General features: G+C 33.1%; 2 protein-coding genes across 14 annotated transcripts in view; both read right to left on the bottom strand.

Annotated features, from left to right (window-relative positions):
• Positions 1-2,220, bottom strand: part of LOC145325333 (dipeptidyl peptidase 8-like) — a 38,228-nt gene extending 36,008 nt beyond the window's left edge. For all 4 annotated transcript variants that reach the window (XM_080168334.1, XM_080168333.1, XM_080168332.1 and 1 more), the window contains exon 1: positions 2,081-2,220. The gene's annotated coding sequence lies outside the window, so the exon portion shown is untranslated. The remainder of the gene's footprint in view (positions 1-2,080) is intronic.
• Position 2,221: 1 nt separating this feature from the next.
• tim (timeless) lies at positions 2,222-19,576 on the bottom strand. Of its 10 annotated transcripts, none has more exons than XM_080168330.1 (14): positions 19,338-19,576; positions 17,350-19,053; positions 15,666-15,788; positions 13,523-13,822; positions 10,694-10,894; positions 9,667-10,124; positions 7,449-7,581; positions 6,846-7,011; positions 6,395-6,607; positions 5,992-6,141; positions 5,514-5,551; positions 3,935-5,224; positions 3,326-3,418; positions 2,222-2,994 (listed from the first exon to the last, which is right to left on the bottom strand). In XM_080168330.1, exons 1-10 carry the CDS (start codon positions 19,455-19,457, stop codon positions 6,044-6,046), a joined length of 3,516 nt encoding a protein of 1,171 aa, XP_080024456.1. In that variant the 5' UTR covers positions 19,458-19,576; the 3' UTR covers positions 2,222-2,994; positions 3,326-3,418; positions 3,935-5,224; positions 5,514-5,551; positions 5,992-6,043. The 10 variants fall into 10 exon arrangements, with proteins under 10 accessions (XP_080024456.1, XP_080024452.1, XP_080024453.1 ...); XM_080168326.1 differs by having other exon boundaries at positions 2,222-4,155; positions 4,872-4,940; positions 5,055-5,224; XM_080168327.1 differs by having other exon boundaries at positions 2,222-4,155; positions 4,877-4,940; positions 5,055-5,224.
• Between the last annotated feature and the right edge of the window lie 1,047 nt (positions 19,577-20,623).

The raw sequence follows: 20,623 nt of genomic DNA, 5'->3' as shown, positions 1-20,623 counted from the left end.
CATAAAAATATTAATACTGATCTTTTTGCTAAATATAATATTGTAATTTTTAATAATAAGATAACAAGGATTACAACATCCATACAAAAAAATCATGGAAAGGACAAACGGACAACGTGAGTTATAAAGCATAGGTAATAGGAATCTTCAGCAAAAAAAAAATCAGCTTTATATCTTAATTAGGAGCCAATAAATTTATGTTTCCCCTAAGCTGTACAGAAAGATACGGTCAAAGTGAGTTATAGAGAAGCTTTGCTATTAAATCTATTTTCTTTATTCCACGCTATCCATGCAATAGAATAATCGATATATTATTGCTTGGATGATGCACCAGATTGTCATGTACTCACAGCTGGCTAATATGAAGATACAACCTTACACCCCCTTGACTCTATCCCCTTCCCTCCTACTGGATGTAAGAACTGACTAATAAATGAGGTTCATATATACAATCCACTTATTGTATATCCATTAATGGAAAGTGTTTGACCTAGTTCCTATTATTACTTTCATCTTCATTACTGTTTCAGTAGTGTACCGAATATACATTTCAGTTTTAGCAACAAAGCTATTCTATAGTTATTTTCTCAACTGTTTTTCAAGATAGACGAGTGTTCTTTTTTAGAATATTCTTTGTACCAATGAGAACTCAATATGTAATGTAAAGGTAACAACAGGCCATTAGATTTATGTGGAAAAAAAAGTTACTCGACTGCTGTTGTAGAAAGACGGCCGAAATTTGGTTAACATTCTGCTGACTTCTGATAATCTACTGTACTTTGTCCGTTGTTCATTCTGCAATGCTGTAAGAAATATCAAGTCTTCATGGGTGAAATGAGTTTTTTACTAAAACTAAATTCATGGAAAATGATTATCTTGTTTATCATAATTGGGGATGTAAATCAATCTATCCTCCATTGTCTTATCCATTAAGATCCCTGAGTTAACACAAAACTTTGTATAAAGATTCCTAATTCAATAGAAAATCCAACTTTACATTAACTGATAATAATATCATACGTGAATATTGACACGGTTTTTCAAGTTTAAGTAATAATATCATATTATAACACGTGTATATTGGATAATATTAAAATATTGGATCCTTGTATTTTTATCAACAGAGCTAATCTGTCATAATTTTTTTATATGAAAATACTGAAAATCTCTTTTTTATATTCAACTTGGTTTTAAACGTAAATCACTTATATAAATCTAAGAGTACTTTTAGTTGGTACTAGGGTTGGCAATCCAAATACGGAATCCAGAATCCGCCAAAATTTTGGCCAATTTTGGAATCCAGAATCCGAAATAAGTTTTTTTTTATAGCGGATTCGGATTCTTAAATGTTAGGCTAAAATTTGCGTCTTGAGTTTTTTTCTTTCAACCCCCTCTCTTTGAAGGCAAAGATCACCACCCCCCATCTCTCCCCACATACACCACCAAGTGGAGAGATCAGAAAATATGAAAAAACGCAGCTTTAGATTCTTCCCAGTACCCGGTATAATTTAATCCCTTAATTTTTTTTTTAAGCCTTCTAAAATATTGCTAAAATCCAGAATCCAGAATCCAGAATTCGGAATCCGTAAAAAATAAGAATCCGGAATCCGTTTTATTTTTGGACGGATTTTTGTAAGAATCCGAATCCGGTCCAAAAAATTAGACGGATTGCCAACCCCATTTAGGCAAAAAAAAAATCTCTGTGAGTATTAGCTTTACTTGGTTGAAAGTTGATAAAAATAACGTGACGCAACTAACATGACATTGTCAAGCACCATCTTGGATATCTTTAGTATGACAAGGTTTAAGACAGATTGTCGACAGCCAGTATACAGATAATAATCAAGGTATATATAAAAACCTTTCATATGTAGAAAAAATATGAGAATATTTGCTAAAAATACCAATTATTTAAAAAAAAAATATATTAAAATACCACGTAAACAAATGACATCACAGAGGGTATAATAATGAATACCTTAGCTTTCTACCTATGTTTTTTTAAATGCCGTTTTTCCCTTTTTATGTTCAACATTCAAGTTCTTCTTTAACATTGAGATAAATTGCCATATTTTCCTACCTGTTTATTTGGCATGGGGAGCTGTCCTATATTCAAACTTTGGCAAGTATTATCCTGCCCCCAGCCGCGTCACAATTTGATGGATGCCACCAAAACCAAACCTTGCCGCGCTACTGATGAGCTATACCATTTTCACCGACATTTTGTATCTGTAAAAACATAAAATTCCAATTGTTTCAAGGATTCAGTTTTACATGTTGAATAATTTTATATATCATAACATTCATACGCTTTAAGAGCCAATTTAATTATAAAAATTTCTTGTTTCAACATTGTTTTTTAGAATTACTAAAATGACTATTTCAATTTTCATTGGTCTAAATCTGATTTTTTAGTTAAGGTACAATTACTTTTTTCTTCTTCTGTAGGTATGATTTTTTTATATGTACAAATAACAAATATCTAAAATTGTCAAAATTATTTTTTTTAAGCACAAAATAAAAGTAGCATTTTTTAACATCAGATTTGACCAAGAGAATTTTTTTTTCGACGCATTCAAAAATCACCTCGATACTTAATCACACTTTTTTACTTTAAATACAATTTCCCGTATGTCTTTAAAACCGATTTTTATCTGCTGGATTGAAACCGGTTCTCAGCCATACTGAAAAATCATGTACAGCATCATATCACAGACAATTTTCAACAAATGTCAAAAGTGGTTTTAATCTTGTAATTTTTCACTTTAAAAACCGCGGAAAGATGTCTATAGTACGATGCTATAAATAACTATTCAATTTGATAATTTTCTGTCACTAAGAGCTTAAATATAATTTTGATTTTAGCCTTTACAAAAATCTATTTTTTTAAATTTGATTAAAAAGTAAGTTATCGCACCGGGAAAAGCATTTTAGTGACAGAATTTGTTTTACATAATTTACATAGTTATTATTTTTTTTTGTTAACAACTTAAGCTAACTTTAATTTTAGTTTAGGGATAACTTTTTTTGTAATAATGTTTTATCCATGAAAAAATGAGGTAAATTGCATTTTTTTTATATAAAATAAACAACTCAATTTTGCATTGATGAAAGATTGTTTCGGGGTAACCCTTTGACTTTATAAATAAATATAAATTATATGCTATGTCTAAAAAAATCCCAAATAATGCCTGAATATTTTTATTTTTATTTGAAAAATGTAATTCTAAATTATCATTATATAACTTTAAAATTGCGACTATTTAAAATGTACTATAAATCATTTATTTGCTGAAAATATTAAATTATTTGATATGATATTAGCTTAAGTTGCAATTTTAAAAATGGATACATCATAATAGATTTAAATAATTATACAGAGGTACGCACATTTCATTTCTGTTTAGGGAATTTTATACTGTTGAAAAATGGACAAATTGGTAGATTTTTTTTATTGAATTCGAACATATTTCATTAAAAAAAATCTTTTTTTTATTGTCCATTTATCAACTATTTTTCAAACATACTTTTAGAAAACAATCAAACAATGAAAACAATCTCAAAACCAAAGTTCAATCATTAAATTGTAACTATGATTGTCGTTTAGATTTAGCTAAATATATTAATTTAAAAGACAAAAAGTTAAAGTATTGCTATTTTACTTTGTTTTATCGTTTACTAAAAATATGTTATTTCTCAATAGATAACTAGTCAGAGGCAATTTAAAAGTTGTAATTAAAGAGAAGGTAAAATAAAAAGAATTTTCAGGCCCTATTATTAAACTCTGACAAAAACTAAAGTAGACAGACATTAAGAAAACAATTGAAAAATACGGAATTAGGACGGTCCGATTTTGATATATTCCAAATATTGTTATTTATACAGTATTTTTTTAAAAAATAAAATCAAAATTTTTGATACATTTATATATTACTTTAGTAGAAAAATCGAATGCATTTTAAAACTTTTCAAGAAACAAGTTAATTCATTAAGAAAACACAATTTGATGAATAATAGGTTACAACTAAGATATATCACACAAAGCCATACAAATATTCATTCTAAATCTTCAATTTTTCAATTTCATGCATAAAACATAATATTAATATCCATAAAATAAATAATGATTCAATAAAATGACAAAATCGGCCCATCCTATTATAATTAATTTGATGTATTATATGTTTCATTATCATTTGGCCACAACTTGGCCAAAAATGCTCACAAATCGGACATTTTTCGACCGAAGATTCTCAAATGTTTCTTTTACAAGCCCAATCAATCAGTTTTAAGATATCTTTATATTTCAAGATATCTTTATATTTCAAGGGCAATCATCATCCCCAAAATTAAGAAATAGATTATCATTTTTTTACCATAATAAAAAACTTTTTGTTTTACTTTTTGGGCTAATTAGTATTGCTTACAAGTATTTAACTGCATCCTGTTAACTGGAGGTTGGCAGCTGTCCTCTAAAGTGATAGAGGTCGAATTTCTTATTTTCCAAATTTTCTTTCTTTGAAATACATTAATTCTATCCAATATTATGTTTTAGTATAATCAATGCATAAATCCCTTCAAGAATAGCCAATTTAACAGAATCAAACTTTAAAAATAAGAAAAAAGTAAAAATAAGTATTTTTTCTGTTGATTTTATGGTATCTGTGACTGCATATAAAAGGTAATACCCAAATTTGTCTTTTTTGGTATTTTCATCAATTTTCCTTGAAATATAAAGATATCTTAAAACTGGTTGATTGGGCTTGTAAAGGAACCATTTGAGAATATTCGGTCGAAAAAGGTCTGGTTTGTGAGCATTTTTGACCAAGTTGTGACCAAATAATAATAAAACATATAAAAAGGTAACACACTTTACATTCATATGTAGATATTATTAGATGTATAAAACAAGCATAATTAAGTTACATACAAGATGTTTCCTTGAAGAAAAAAAGAAAACTCTTCGATTTAAGTTTATCTAAAAATCTTTTTAATAGGTAAGTTTCTTTTATGATAAATTTTGAGCATTTAATTGTAACAAAAATCTTCCAAACCTTATAATTATCAATTTTCATAAAAACGCATATCAAAGAGTATTCTTTTTTAGTATTATTATGCTTATATAAGATATAGTTGTATAAAGAGAGGACTTGTCTTTTTCTACCAGTAAGCCCGGGCGGTGGTGAAATTATTTATAAATTGTAGGGTTTTGTTTCTGGAGTCTCTAAATAATATTTAATAATGTGCTAATATAAAAAATACAATGATGTCTTAAAGCAAAAAAGTAGCAAAATGTAATACTGATTATACGAAAAATAACAGTAGGTAATCTGTATTTGAGAAAAATTTAGATATTTTTTGTCATTTTGAGCAATATCAGATTATGACCTTTTGTTTTTTAACTGACAAAGTGTTAAATACGGACAGTCAGACCCTTTTCAAAGTAGCTTTGATTTTAACAATAATAAAAATCCGTTAATAGCGCAGCTATAATTCTAGCACATTATTAAAACCTGTGAAAACGAGTAAATAAGGAAACAAATGAACTCCTGATTTCAATGAATGTATTAAATAATAATGTCACTGGAAACATGCACACGTCGCGTTACTTGCAGGATTTATAACACCAAAGAAACAGTATATAACTTTTTGCACAACCTTTCCCTGAATATCCGTATGATATAAAGATAAAAATATCTAATATCTTTACTGTTTCCAAACCAAAATGTTATTGAAACAAGGACAAGACAGCCATAAGAAACAAAGCAAACAAAATGTAAAATAACACAGACAAAATAAGATGCTCAGTGGTAATGTAAATCTTCGTGATTTATATCTGTTGTCTACCTTCAAAAGAAGCTGATTAAAAAAGATGTTCATTGGGCAAATGAATCACATTGATCATTTAAGACGGACAGACAATATGAGTTATAAAGTTGCATTGCTCGTATTATGTGTTTATAATCAACAAAATTAATGTATCCATTCCTTTTTTTTATTGTAGACTGGTTTTGATTGAAGAACTAGTCTATACCTAGGTTTTTCAGAACCTGGTCTTTCTGGCGGACTTGACTGATGTGTCCATAAGGTCCAGGCCATCCAGGTACTCGTTCTCGGTTAGGGTCTCCATAGGTTCGTCCTGCAGGTTCCAGTATTGTTACAAATTTAAATGCAAAGTTAATTAAAAATAAGAAAGTAGTTTTTTTGCTATAACTAACCACTACGGAAGGCCCAAACACTGAGGGGGTACATAGTGCCCAAAATTCAATAACCCTAACCTAAGAAATAGAAGAAACACCACCTTACCCTTTCTTTATTTATATGAAAGTTAGGGTGGGATGTAAAAGGTAAAAGGGTTTGAACAGAGAAAATATAAATATGAAACAACATCCCTCATCCATTGACATAGCCTTTTCTTTCTCCACCATCATAGCCGCAGTTTCCTTGATCCCTGCGGGGGCGCTCATACCACCTAGCCCACCTCTAGAGGCGGAGTTGGAGAAAACTGGAGCGCATAGTTCGCTTGGGGCGGGGGAGCTGGCCCGTGGCTGCTGGTTGTGTGGTATTCTTGTTATACGGGTTGGTCTGGGGTGCGCGTAATTGGTTCCTAAATAAAAAAGTTAGAAATAAATAAATCCCTTGATAACAAGAATGACAGCATCTATAAGTAACGAAACAAAAAAATCATGGATGGACAAACGAAAAAAATGAATTCTAAAAATTTTAAAAAGATAGAGAATATGTGGTAAATCATAAAAATAACGAAACCTTTAAAGTGAAAACTATATCTATAGGTATGTATTTTAAAGAGAAGAGACTGGTTATAAATTCATATAGTGACGCACCTGACATAACATCAGTGAAAACAGGGACACCAACATCCATAGGACTCTCCGTGCTCGCTATGGTAGTGGTCATAATTGGCACAGTCTGTTCTACTCCGTCCTCCAGGTGGTTTCCGTTCACCCGGGACTTCCACTGGCTACCAGTAATCGGCTCGTCAGTTACCGACTAAAATAAATAATACAAATATATTCCTTCAGATTCTAAATCTAATTAAATACAGATGTAAGGAATTGCACAATAAAGGAATAATCAATAAATAAATTGAAAATAAATATTTTATTTTTATATTTTTTAATATTTTAATATTTTTTGTTGTATATTTTTAAATAGGTACTTTAAAATACTGTCTAATGCACCCCAACATTTAACAAATTAAGTTCTATTTTGATGTATTAAACACCAAAAAATGTAAGTAAATTTCTTCTATCAATAAGTCTTAAATATGGGGGGGGGGGTTTGAATTAATTGCTATTGCCTGCTCACTACCTTAAATGAATTAAAGTCGTTTGGACTTTTGTAAAGTGTTTTATTAATTGTCTACATAAATGTACGTTTTTATAAATAATTTTGCTTTGGCTAACCAGTACAAAATTACCACTGACCTGTTTGGGTTCAGTGGCCGCATCTTCGAATCCGGCATCGCCGTCCATACAAGTGTCGGCGCAAAAACTGTCCGGCTTTTTCTCTGGGTCGTTAGCCTTGCGCGCTATCCGTTCTATGTCGTCACTGGTAAATCTAAACAAATAGATATTTTGTAAAACCGCGGAAAACAACAAAATTTGCCAAAAATAGCGCCTTCAGCAACAGATAACGGCAAAACGGTTCGCCGGAGGCAGATAACGGATATATAACAATAGTTCCGACTGATAAAGTTCTACAATATTGTTGAAATAACCCATGTCCCTAAAACGACTCCTAACTCCCTTGAAGGACGAAAAGTTTTTTTTCTCAAATATTTTAAATTTGAGTTGCTTAGCATAAAGATATCTTATTGACGATAAATTAATATATATCCCCCAATGATGAAAAACACAATTATCCCCTCTGATGAATAAAATTGTTGCATTGCATATTGGTTAAAAAGTTTGGACGCATCTGGTTTGAAACAGAATTCAATAAGCACCCAAAGTTTTTAAGCCCATGAAAAGGAAAAAGTGATTATAAAGCCTATCAGTTTAATTTACAGTCCATTATCCGTTCCTTCCCTGGGTTTTACAGTTATGAATTGCACTAAATATTTTGTTTTTGATCTGTAATTGAGTCATATTATGCGTTTCAATTATTTAACATAAACATTAAGTTATTCTAGAAGGAAAATCAAATACTTTTGAAAATTTTTACAGTTCAATGTATTGTGAATGGATATACGTGGATATCATATTCAGCGTGACCACTCAAAATTTACAAATATATAGTACATTTATAGTACATAAAAATTTTCATATAGTACCATATTATTATTGAAAAGGAAAATTTGTTGTCAATTTAGCTTGCTAATATGGAACTCATTTATTAGTCAGTTCGTTCATCCAGTAGGAGGGGAGGGGGAGGGTGGAGAAAAGGTGTAGGATTGGGGTATCGTTATTTCATCCAGCTGCGAAGATCACTTGTTCAGAGTACGTGAAAATCTGGTGGAACATCCAAGTAATAATATATCGACTGTATGCATAGTGTGAAATTAAGCTACAAAAGTATTATAAACTTGTAAGTATGCGAATGTAATCAGTTTATAACCACTAAGTCTAATATATAAACATAAGAACAAGGAAATTTGTGGCAAAAAATGCACACAAAAAAGTAATGCACTTTAATTCATTTTTGTAACAAAAGGCAGAAAGCGAATATTTTACTAGGTATTGAAGATATACATTTGACTTCTTTCTTTTATCTAAATATTAGTTTTTTTTCTTCAAACTTTCATAACGCTAATCCTCTGTGAAACAAACCTTGCATTGCTTAATGAATTGGATGGTTATATGGCCATACGTCCTTCAGACAAACAACCCTTTGATTGCAAGATTGGAAGTCCTGACTCTGCAAGTTGCGCCTGTTTTGGGCCAAGGTAATTCATTGACATAGCAGCAGTAGGAAGTTGGAAACATTTTTAACGTCTTTAGTTATGATGCAGTGTCGGGAAGAGATTCGCACCTATCAACTTCCTGGCAACGAGCGGATGTGCTAAGTGTTACGTCACAGTCATGGGTCCTTTTTTCATAACGCTTATTATTGGTCATGGTAGGTAAGGTTGTTTGATAAAAAAATATTTTCCAAAAAATCTGGATTATTAGAAGAAAACACGTCTAAACATAATGTTTGTTAAAAAACACAGGGATAAAAGATTATGTCTTTAAGATTTTTTTAAAATGTATATTTTATTAATCTAATTTCTTTTTTGTTTTTTAGCTCTAAAAATTTTGAATCAATCGTTAGTATTAATAATTTAAATGATACTGTGAACATTTTTAAAAAATATTTTTTTTGTTCAAGTTCAGTTTGAGTAATGCAGCCTGTTCGTCCGTCTGGCAAAGTTTATTAGCACTAAATAGATTTTTAAAAATCATAACTGTAGTGTAGACTACTGTTACTTTAAATATTTAAGAATTGTTAGATAAGCTATTTTAAAATCTTTTTTTAAGAAAAAGATTTTAAGCTTTATCCTCTAAATTTCGGAGAGAAAGAATCTTCAAATGACGACAACTAATATTAAGCCCTTATCACATAGTTTTGTTTACATAATAAAAAGATATAAGATTTTTAGTTGCGAAGCTACTCTACAAGTAACTAAGAAGCTAATTTTATCATATATTTTATATACTTTACCTGTAGGTATCTTCTGGTAGCGGCCCCAGCTTGGCGGCTACCGCATACAAATGATCGGCGGACCAGAAATATGGTATCCGCGGGTACACCTTGCCGACATCCGCGGGCAGCAGGAAGCCCAGCTTGTGAAGCAGCAGGATAAATGCTTCTGTCTGCAGTCCCAGGTTCTGTTCCCGGCTGAAGGGCACCAGAGGTATGCTCTGTTTCGTCAGGTTGCAGTGGAACGCGACAGGTTCGTGCGGCACGCAGCTTGCCGCCGGCAGAACGGTGTTGGGGTACAGCTTGACCCGGCAGGCGTCCAGCAGCAGCTCCTGGATCCAGGTAATTAATCCGCCGCGGCCTTGTTTGACCAGGCAGTCTTTGAGGACCTTGATTTCGCGGTTTTCTCGCTGGATTCCCTCCTGCGCCTCTTCGCTGTCGGTTATGTGACCGTCAGAGGTACAATGCTCGCTTCCAACCTAAGATAGATAAATAGATGGTTAGATTAAAATGAAATTAACAACAATAAGAACAGCCAAACACATGAAAGGACAAAGTGAATGCATATTAATCATGGAAATGCTTTCAACATCTATCTTCAATTCAATAGTATAGCAGCTGAGAAAAACCCAACTTCACTGCCTAAATTTGATGTCCCCAAGAGAATGACTCATTTAGTAGGAGATTTTTCACCAAAAAAAATCATCCGTCTATACATGTCCACTGTCCAGTAACAGCCAAGTAATTCATAATTTTCCCTGTTAAAACAGTCGAACAACAGACAGACAACGTGAATTATAGAGATGCTACGCAACCATAATAGTTATCTATCGCATCGTATTATAAACAGCTTTCCGTGGATATTCAAATAAAATGTCACAAGATTAAAACCAGTGTTGTTGGCCCCAAAGGCACAGTCTAATAAAATTAAAATTAATTACATTATCTATATTCTAATATTCGTGGGAAATTGTCTGTAATACGATGAATCGTTTCTAATCCAACGGATATTAATCGGTTTCGAAGTCATCCTGAGAAAAAATCTCACCTCAGCTTTGACACTGCCTTTGCCTTCACCGTTGCACTGTGCCAGCACAGACTTCATGTACATGAAGGACATATACTGCGCGTGCGTGATGATGCCATGCGCCAGCAGGGACTGGATTAGTGACAACCGGGTCAACGAGATGTTGCCGGCCTGCCGGTAGATGTCTATGATGGCCCCGACGGGGTCGCTGTGGTTTTCAACCTAAAATAAGTTATAATTTAAAACAAAATCTGAATTCATATATAAAAAGGGACAAAATACCTGTCTGAAGTAAAAATCATCGCCAACTTTTGTAGCAACTATAGTTCTTAATTATATTGAAGATTCTCAAAATCGCTGAATTTTGGAGGGCGGGTATACCATGTCTCCAAAGAGAAATAATCTTAAAATTCTTTTTTTATTTCTATTTCAAAGCTATAATTTTGAGAAGGACCGAATGTGTTGGATTTCCCGCGCCACTATTTTAGTGTTACTTCTAGGGATACAGCCGCTGCTAGTCTATTTTTACATCAAAATTAAGGATTATAGTCTATATGCACGATATAATTATTGTATTACAGTTTATTCTACTTTTTAATCCAGATTATTGTTGTTGCGCTACATATAAACAAAATTGTTCTTGTTTGTTTCAAGAGGGACTTAGCTGGAAACAATATTAACATAGCCTTCCTACATTTAAATATTTCATAAATAAATTAAAATTCCTAATTCAAAACGTTTTAAATGTTTTATTACCAAAGAGAGAGAGAGAGAGAGAGTGGATAAACTAAAGTTATAAAATTATAATATTATAGAAATTAGTCTATGACGACTTACAAAAAATTGGAAGGAGGGAATTTAAAAAAATAAACGGTGTTCCATTAATTCCGCTTATTTTAATGTCCGCAGAAATATATAAAAGCCAGTTTAAAAATAACAAAAATCAAGGAGTTAACGAAAATGGGATACACATTATTCGTAATAGCACCTAGCTTTGAAATATAGCCTAAAACCTGCCCTGATCAATACTAAACTTTTCTGAAAATTAGTGTTTAATCTATCTACCTAGCCTTTTTCGATATCTTACTACTAGATAGACAGACAAGTTATTACTTTATTAAAGAGGACTTATGCTTCTCTCCTAGCCTTTAGGGGATAGCGAATGAGGTCAGAAAAAGAGCGAGTAAGGTAAAAAAAATAGTCTAAAACCACCCAAAGAAATATATAAACTTTCCTAAATAAAACCAATCATTTAGGATAAGCAGTTTCCGAGATTTTTACCTTCAAACAAAAATGCCTAATTACTTTATAATATAGGATATCTTCATAAAAAATTGATTAATTGCAACGAAAACGTATGACAAGCCAGGCGGTGTAAAAAATTGAAATTATATAAACGAGTATTTCTCTTGTAAGCTCGCGTTGGGTTAAGCGTGACAGAAATATTTTTGGAGGCTCCGCTTTAGTTTTACACACAATACACACACACACACACACACACACACACATCTTACGCACACACAGACTCTAAAATACACATAGACACACACACACACACACCACACATTACGTGTTTAGCCACGCAACCTTCTTTCTCTCCCTTTTTTCTCTTGCTATACATTTGTCTAGCTTTTAAGTATTCATTTAGAACACCTAGTAAATATTAATGCCAATTCTTATGTTTGTCATTTTCTTAAGGATTTTAAGGGATAGGACAATGGACGATAGATAGATATACATCCCATATTATTATATATTTTGTATTTTAAGATTATTGACTAAAAAGTTTGAACTTAGGATACTATCAGTTCGGAACTAACACATCAAAATTCAATAAAAGTACCCAAAGTTTTGAAGCAAACTAATAAGATAAAGTTTTTAAAAAATTTTGGGTACTAGTGTAATTGTCCCCTCCCTACCAGCATGATTAAGTCCTCTATAGATGAATACGTGTATTCTGTGAAGAAATAAGATATCCTGTAAATATCTTACTAAAACTGATTTAACAAACAAAAGATTTTTCTCCAAAATAAAAAAATGTTTATGTTAATTAGGAAAAAAGCAACTCAGTTTAATAAATATGTCATGGTACTTTCTGTTGCAATAAAGGCGCGTGACAGCAAACTAAGAGTATAGTAAATGCCACAGCCACGAATTATTAACATTAAATATATACCTACTTGTAGACAAAAATCATACAATAAATCATTATATTTTATGATAGTCTTTTAATTTATCACGTATCTAAAAATATTTATCACTAATTCAATGCATTAAAATGCGTTTTCTGATAACAATTACAAAAGTAAAAGATTTAGTTAAATTTAGTAAGGTTTCACTATATTGACATAGTGGTAATCTTTTTTATTCATTGAAATAGCAAAATCTTCCCAGTACTCCTTGTTAACAATCTAACTATAATTATTTCATTAAAAGAAAACTATTTTGACTCCATTATCATTAATTTTTTACTTTATTATACACTAAACAACATAAAAATTATATATTTTGCATCGATATAGATTAATTAATTTATAATATTAAAAACAACTGTAGCAATTTGCTTGAATTAAAATTATTTATTTTTGTACTAGATCGCTTGTTGTTGCTGCGCTACTTAAGGACAACAAGAACTATGTAGAAACAATGGATATAAAAAATACATGGATAATATGACGGAAACAATTGTCGTCAATTTAGTTTGATAACTGGGAAATCATTTATTGATCAGTTTGTTCATCCAGTAGGAGGAGAGTGGATTGAGTAAATGGGGTGGATTTTCACTTTATTAGAGCACATGATAATCTGGTGCAAGATCCAAGTAATAATAAATCCATTGGCAAAGCGTACCTGATTGAAATGGTAGAACAGGCTGCTGGCCTCTGCCGGTGTCAGGCCGCACTCGTCCACTATTTCCACATTGTCCATGTTCTCGGTAATGGTGGCCGCACACTTGTGCGGGGAGTTCTGCATCGTGTGCAGAAACTTCTGGATCACATACTCGATGAGGTCGACCCAGTCGGGCACGATGTTGATGCCCTCCTCCAGGATCTTGGAAAATGTCTGCAGGACCGCGGGTATGAAGAGGGTGTGGGGGGACTCGAGGTCGCCCGCCACATGGTGCATGATCGTAAATATGCTATCGTTAACCTGAAAATATTTAGTTTCACTTTAGAAAAAAGACAGGTAAACTTGATTGCTCTACTTTAAGTCTCATAATGGTTTTGGGCTATCTCATTTTCAGAATTAAGTCTTTGAATGGTCTTAAGCTATTTTTTAGCCCCTTTCTTCTGCCCCTTTAAATACTAGAGGCTCAGCCTCAAGATTCAATTTAAACTAGTTGTTTGCCTCTAACGCTCTATCCCTTTGGAGAAGCATTAAAACATAAAGCTTCCCTGAAAAGTACAACAAATACGTGCCAGCAATTTTCGAGATCTTAAGCAAAAAAATATTATTTAGGTGTTTTTAACCGCGAAAAATCCATATTTGGCCTCCCTAAAAACATATAAAAAGCTTCCAAAGTTGGTGTCTTGTTATTTTTGTGTACAGACATACACCATGCCCAGGGTGGGCATACAAAAAACCCACCCAAAAAAACCCACCCAGGGTTTTTTATAAAACCCATTGAAAAAAAAACCCAAGGTTTTTTGGGTTTTTGAAAAAACATTGAAATTTCACGTTAAAATTTACAAATTAAACCTCTATTTACTCAAAGACTAGGATCTAATAACATTTTAAAGCAAATTTTACCTAAAAAACATAAAAAAAATATGAAGTAATTGAAGTAATAAATGATGCTCTACTTATTGTTCAAATGTTTATGAAATTACTTTCTCTCAAAACCTAATTTCAGAAAACGCTTTGCTACCAAATTGATGATATATAAATTGTGTAAATTACATAATCATGATTGATTTTTTAAACTAAACATAACAATTTATGAAAGGAAATAGTTACAGTGGCGTGCAGAGGGTTTTATTAAGGGGATATAAAAAGGAAAAGACCTTAATCATTTCTGGGAGGGGGGGGGGGGGGTGATGACAGCTTAAGAATAGAAGAGTAGGTTCCATGTTTTGAAGCTTTTAACCTCCCCTCCCCCTTAAATGAATATTTTGTGCACCATTACTAATAAGGGTTTATAAGGGGGGGGGAAGTTTTGACACATTTGCGTAAACAGGGAGTATAGGCTTTATCTTTGGACTGAGAGTATAGGTTATTAGGGATAAAATCATTCTTATATGATGAATTTTCCCAAGTTTTAAGATTTTTTGGTTAGGCCTCTAGGTTCCGGAGCTGTAGGCCTCCAGGTCCTCTCTGTACAGGTAAAAATGAAAATTTTTTTTTTTTTTTTTGAAGAGTTAGAAGTCAACTTATGAAACAAAATATGCCTTTTTTTCTTCAAATATGTGAATAACATTCAAAAATATGCATATTTTGTTTCATAGGTTGACTTCTAACTCTTCAAAAAAAAATTATTTTTTAAATTTTTACCTGTACAGAGAGGTCCTGGAGGCCTGGAGCTCCGGAACCTGGAGGCCTATCCAAAAAATCTTAAAACTTGGGAAAATTCATCATATAAGAATGATTTTATCCCTAATAACCTATCCTCTCAGTCCAAAGATAAAGCCTATACTCCCTGTTTACGCAAATGTGTCAAAACTTCCCCCCCCCTTGATCGGAATGCCAGCTTTCTTCATTATCTATCTTGTTTATTGTGAAATCTTGCTTACCTTTTACCTACAACAACATAAACATTAATATTTCATCAATATATCAAATGTATTTGACTCCTAAATGAAAAAACCCAATAAAACCCTAAAAAACCCATAAAAACCCAGGGTTTTAAGGGTTTTTACGGGTTGGGTTGGGCTTTTTTAAAAAACCCTGGGTTTTTCCCCACCCTGACCATGCCCCTTTTTTACAATCAAATAAATATTTATTATCAGCAAAACTGCTCTTAAATATTGGTAGTACTACTACTATACCACTATACCTGTGGTGTGTTCTCTTGAAAGTTGACTAGTAGCTGACCGTACTTGGTCATAAGCTCCATGTTGGCAAACTGGCGAATATGATCTTGGATGTCCAGTTTGGGGGCGTGGTAGTGCTCAACCTGGTAGGTTAAATAAAAGCCATGAAAATATGTCTCAAACTTTATTCAGGAATCTTAAGGGATAAGACAATGGAAAATCTCAAAACAAAATTACTAAAAATTGGTCAATTCCAAAAAACAAAAAATAGTCGTTTTTTGAGTCACTTTTTCTTTTGAAACGGAACTTGGTTTATGATTCAACTAGGTAATCAAGACCTTTTCTGGAAGCACCATGAAGCCATAGTTCTGATGCAATAAACTTTTACCCCCATAAACGGGGGCCTTAAATTTCAGAGTGAAATTGCCGGGCTTAATACTTGTCCAAAGTGGTTCAAATTTTTACACAAGTTTTCCATAACGAAAAATTGCATAATAAATGCGACTGAACTAATTGAATTTCAAAAAATCCCTCTCATTTTTAGTTTGATTACAAAAAGTGTTTCATCCGCTTATCCCCTTAGCATAATAATTATTTAAATATAACAGTTTCAAATTTTTTTGTACTTTCATAATGTTTCATTAAGTTTGTTTATGTTAGGAATTAAGTAACATTTTATAGACATGATGTTACATGATTTACAAAGTATGAAAAAAACATAAATCGTTCATCAGTAAAGTAACATAAACAAGGACAAGTTAGTCCATACGTAGGGCAGCAACAATCATTTATCAAAGATGCTAAAACAATACACTAGGTAATAAACAGAAAAAAAGAAAACTATGATACATTTATACTTAGTAACATAGTCTTTCCTTTTTATTTGGCGCACCCTGTATCTTTCTGCGTAGGTTATAAAATATTTTTATCATTTTAAATATAATTGGTTTTCATTTCAACTACTGATTAGTAAGCTAATGAAAGGGGACACTGACCGAAAATAAACACTAGTAGTATCCAAAGTTTTATGAACAAGTTCTCTTAATCATTGGCTGATATACAATTTCTATAGGTAGGTACTATTTCAATTAAATCTTGATGAGTTCATTTAAACTTGTATTGTCCAAAATTTTAAACTAACTGTACTGTATTTTCTACAGACATAGCATTTGTTCATCATAATTGGGGATGTACATTAATTTATCATTCTTTGTCTTATCCCTTAAGATCCCTGCTGTTCAATAAAGAGGAAAGACTTGAGATACAACAAAGATTAAAGTCCAACTTGAATCTGAAAAATATAATTTTTAGAAATTGTTATCAAAATGTTTGATTTTATAATATTCTAAGGAAGTTAAGTACACATTAATCATGATCTTTAAAAATAAAAAATAAATCATTTTTTCCCATAGTGTTGTTAAGTGAAATACACAGGATATATTTATAATAAAAATTTCAAAACCTTTTTGTTTTCCATTAGAGCGTTTTTACTGTATAAAGCATATGATTGCAATAACTACTAAAATAACTTATCTCTTCCTTTCTGGGGAAGCTTCAATTATGTCCCGGGATTGTTTAAGCTATTTTATTACGTATTTTAAGCCTTTAGATGGATTAAGGCTATTTTTATGCCCTTTACTTACCCCCTTTGATGTAAATAATTAAGTAGCTGCGCTACCAAACAAATTTTCATGGCTTTTTTTCCTGCATTGCTTCTTCCATATTCTTGAGGACATAATGATTCGTGACAATTAAATCTGTCAAATACTGCAAAGAGTTGTTAACTGAATTGAAAGAACGTATCAACAGCAATAACAGCTGTCGCAGCCCTTTCACATACGTGCTGTGCAGCTGCAGGTTGAACAGATGATTTTTGTCTGCCTGTGACAGCAGGGTTGACTGCTTGTAAGCGGCCAGCGTCTGCATGAATTCGCGCAGCGCCGCCACAACCAGGTGCAGTCGTCGCAGGTACGGGTCCAGCTCGGTTTCGCGGTCGCGCTGGGCAAGCTCAAAGAACTCCAACTCCTCCACGCCCTCATAGGTCACGTAGGACAATGTATCGACGGACAGGACGCTGTCAATATGGCCGAGGCCGATTTCCAGCTGGGTCGCGAATTTTAGGAAGTAAGTAATCAGCCATAAAATGTGGGATTTGTCCAGCGTTTCCGTTTTACATTCCCGCTGAACTTCCAGCAGTTTTCTGACAAGTCCGGAGTATTCAGTCAGCAGCAGGTCAATAGTGAATTCCTTTAATATCTCCGAAATGTCCTCGTTTGTCGGGGCATAGTTGACCATCCCCTTGACGCGCATCCTCGTCTGGCGCGCCAACGACATCATCTTACGCCGACGGATCTCCTGCTTCTCCTCGTTGGAGTTTGTTTCGGGCTTTGTCTTGTGTTTGACAACCGGGTTGGTTCTGACCATGCGGACACGCTTGTCCCCGTCATTGCTTGATGACGATGTGCTTTCCTGGATACAGGGCTGGGACACATACCCAATGTCTGAGCTGCAGGTAGTGTTAACCTGTCGTTTGCCCGTTTTGGGCAGCCCACTAATGTCACTAGATTCGCTTGAGTGACCCGATTGGTTGCCAGATTTCGGCTTAATGCTAATATTATCTGCTTCTGAATAGCTGTTTGTGTATTCCATGCTTGTTTTATCCTCGGCCACGCCGCTCTCATTATAATAACTGCTGTTATCCCAGTATTCTTTGTACTTTTTATGGGGTGGTTCGCCGTCTTGAAGGTTGGAGTTGGCCGAGCCTTTTGATGTCTTCTGGCGGCTGGGCGGGTTGGTACTGTTGGACCCGTTGCCTGTGTCCACATTAGTGTTGGAACTTTGTAGGGTGGGTGACCTGGGCTGACCGCCAGGGATGCTAAACGCTTCGGCTGGCTGATTCTGATCATGGGACGGAGGTGGAGATGGGGTCGAGTTTGTGCCCCGCGATGAACTTGAATTGTTGTTCTCGATAACATGCGAGGATTCCGAGCTGTCCGGGGGGTTGGACCCGCCCTCCTCCTGTTCAACCTGGGGGCTTGTGTTCGATTCATTGTCGCTCGATTCTGACAGTGTGCTGTCAAGAAAGGTTTGCAACAATTTTTGTAGATTTACAACATGCTGGTCCTTGTAGATTAGCGCAATAATTTGCACAATTGTATTACACCAGGATCCAACGTTAACATGTCCCATCAGGTCCAGCAAAACATCGTCCATATTGTTTCTGAATAAATTCCACAGGATGTAGTTGTGAGCTGATCTGTTACTTTCCTCCTGGCGGAATCGTAGCACTACATCTGACATATGGAGCACGTTACGGATCAGCAGTAGGCAATTGTTTATAATTGCAATGGTGCTAGTTTCTAAACCTTTGTTTTTATCTATGACATAACCAGCCAAGTGTTCCATCATAACCTGAGAGAGCAAAGATAACTATAGATAAATGATCGAATGTCTAAATCTACTTAAAAATATTTTCTCCAAGTATGGACAAAACAAATTGCCTTTTCCACTAATTAAAGATAACAGATAACAGTAAAATTGCTTCCTTTATGATAACAAGTACAAAAAATCATTAATCATTTAAATCTTCATTGAGGGGGGGGGGGGGTGGCTCACAGACCGACAGATACATAAACATCAGTTACTTTTATAAAAGGATAACTAAGCAAGTTTTATTATTCTATAGTTGTCTTTGCCTGAGAAACATTGGTGTCCAAAAACGCCTCCTTAGTCATAGTCAAATTTCTGGTAAGCTCATATATGGTCTGTTTGCCTGTACGGGTCTGGGTCATCTCCTTGGGGAGCAGACACTCCATGGGCACAGATAGGTTCACCAGCAGGCGGATAACGGTGGCAAAAACATCTTCTCGGTCACCGCAATTGATCAGTATTGGGATGAGATCAGTTTTAATAACCTGTGCATTTTTGATGTGTTGAAAATAAAAATTAGATAGAATATATTTTTAACTGGCATGTTTTAACGTACGTCCGGGAAAAAGCTTCTGTTTAACATATCAGATTTGTACCATTGATTTAAAACCTATCATGATGATTCCTTAAACAATAAAAATCGAAATGTAGTAACTCCACAATTACAAACAAAGAGTTCGCACGTTCAAGCTAAAAATGTCATCTTTAAATATATTTTACTTCAATACTTTATTGGGTACTTTTTATATTCTGATTTGTGAAGCTTCGCTGTAAAGGATGATATCATCCTTGTTTTTAATAAAAAAAAACATACCAATAACTTCTATCTATTAATAAGGCAAAAAGATATAAAACAAATTACTTCTACTAAAATAGTAGTACACCGAAATTACATTTGAAAATTTTATAAAAGTTTAATGAGTGAATTTTAGTTTTGCATTAGCTAACACATGAAATTACACGTTAGTATATACTATCATTATCAGTACAATTACATTACCAATCACAAAAAAAATGTCAAAAATTATGTTTTTTGCAAGAAAATTCTCGAATTATCAAGAAAAAAGCATCATGATAAAATATTACCTAACAAAAATTTATATTTAAAATAAAGGTTTAAAAAAGGTAAAAGAAATAACTTGAAATAACATATTTTTTTCTAGCTTAAAAACTTTCAGAATTTAAACTATATGCCAAAACTCCCTTTACCGTGCAATTTTCGAGAAAAAAAATAGTAAATAGAAATATTGCTCTTGTGATGTATGTAAATAGTTTTCTGTAAATATGTAACTTTTGTCAAACAAAACTTCTGATAATATAAATCATTATTTAATTTTTCAAGGGAAGTATTTATGATTTTTACGATGTTTCCAATTGTAAAGTTTAATACTTTCTTTTAAAGGACCTCTATTTAGATCATGCTCCATATTTCAAAATCATATTTTTAATATTCTTTAAGAAATTATTTAATCCTTTAAATTTATATTTTTTATTTTAGACAACACATCATCCCTGATTAAACGCCAACTGTCTTCTGTAATTTCTCAACGTT

This window comes from Acartia tonsa, chromosome 8 (assembly GCF_053477335.1).
Source record: "Acartia tonsa isolate MP-2025a chromosome 8, ASM5347733v1, whole genome shotgun sequence".
Taxonomy (NCBI): Eukaryota; Metazoa; Arthropoda; class Copepoda; order Calanoida; family Acartiidae; genus Acartia; species Acartia tonsa.
This window is presented reverse-complemented; position numbering and strand designations above follow the sequence as displayed.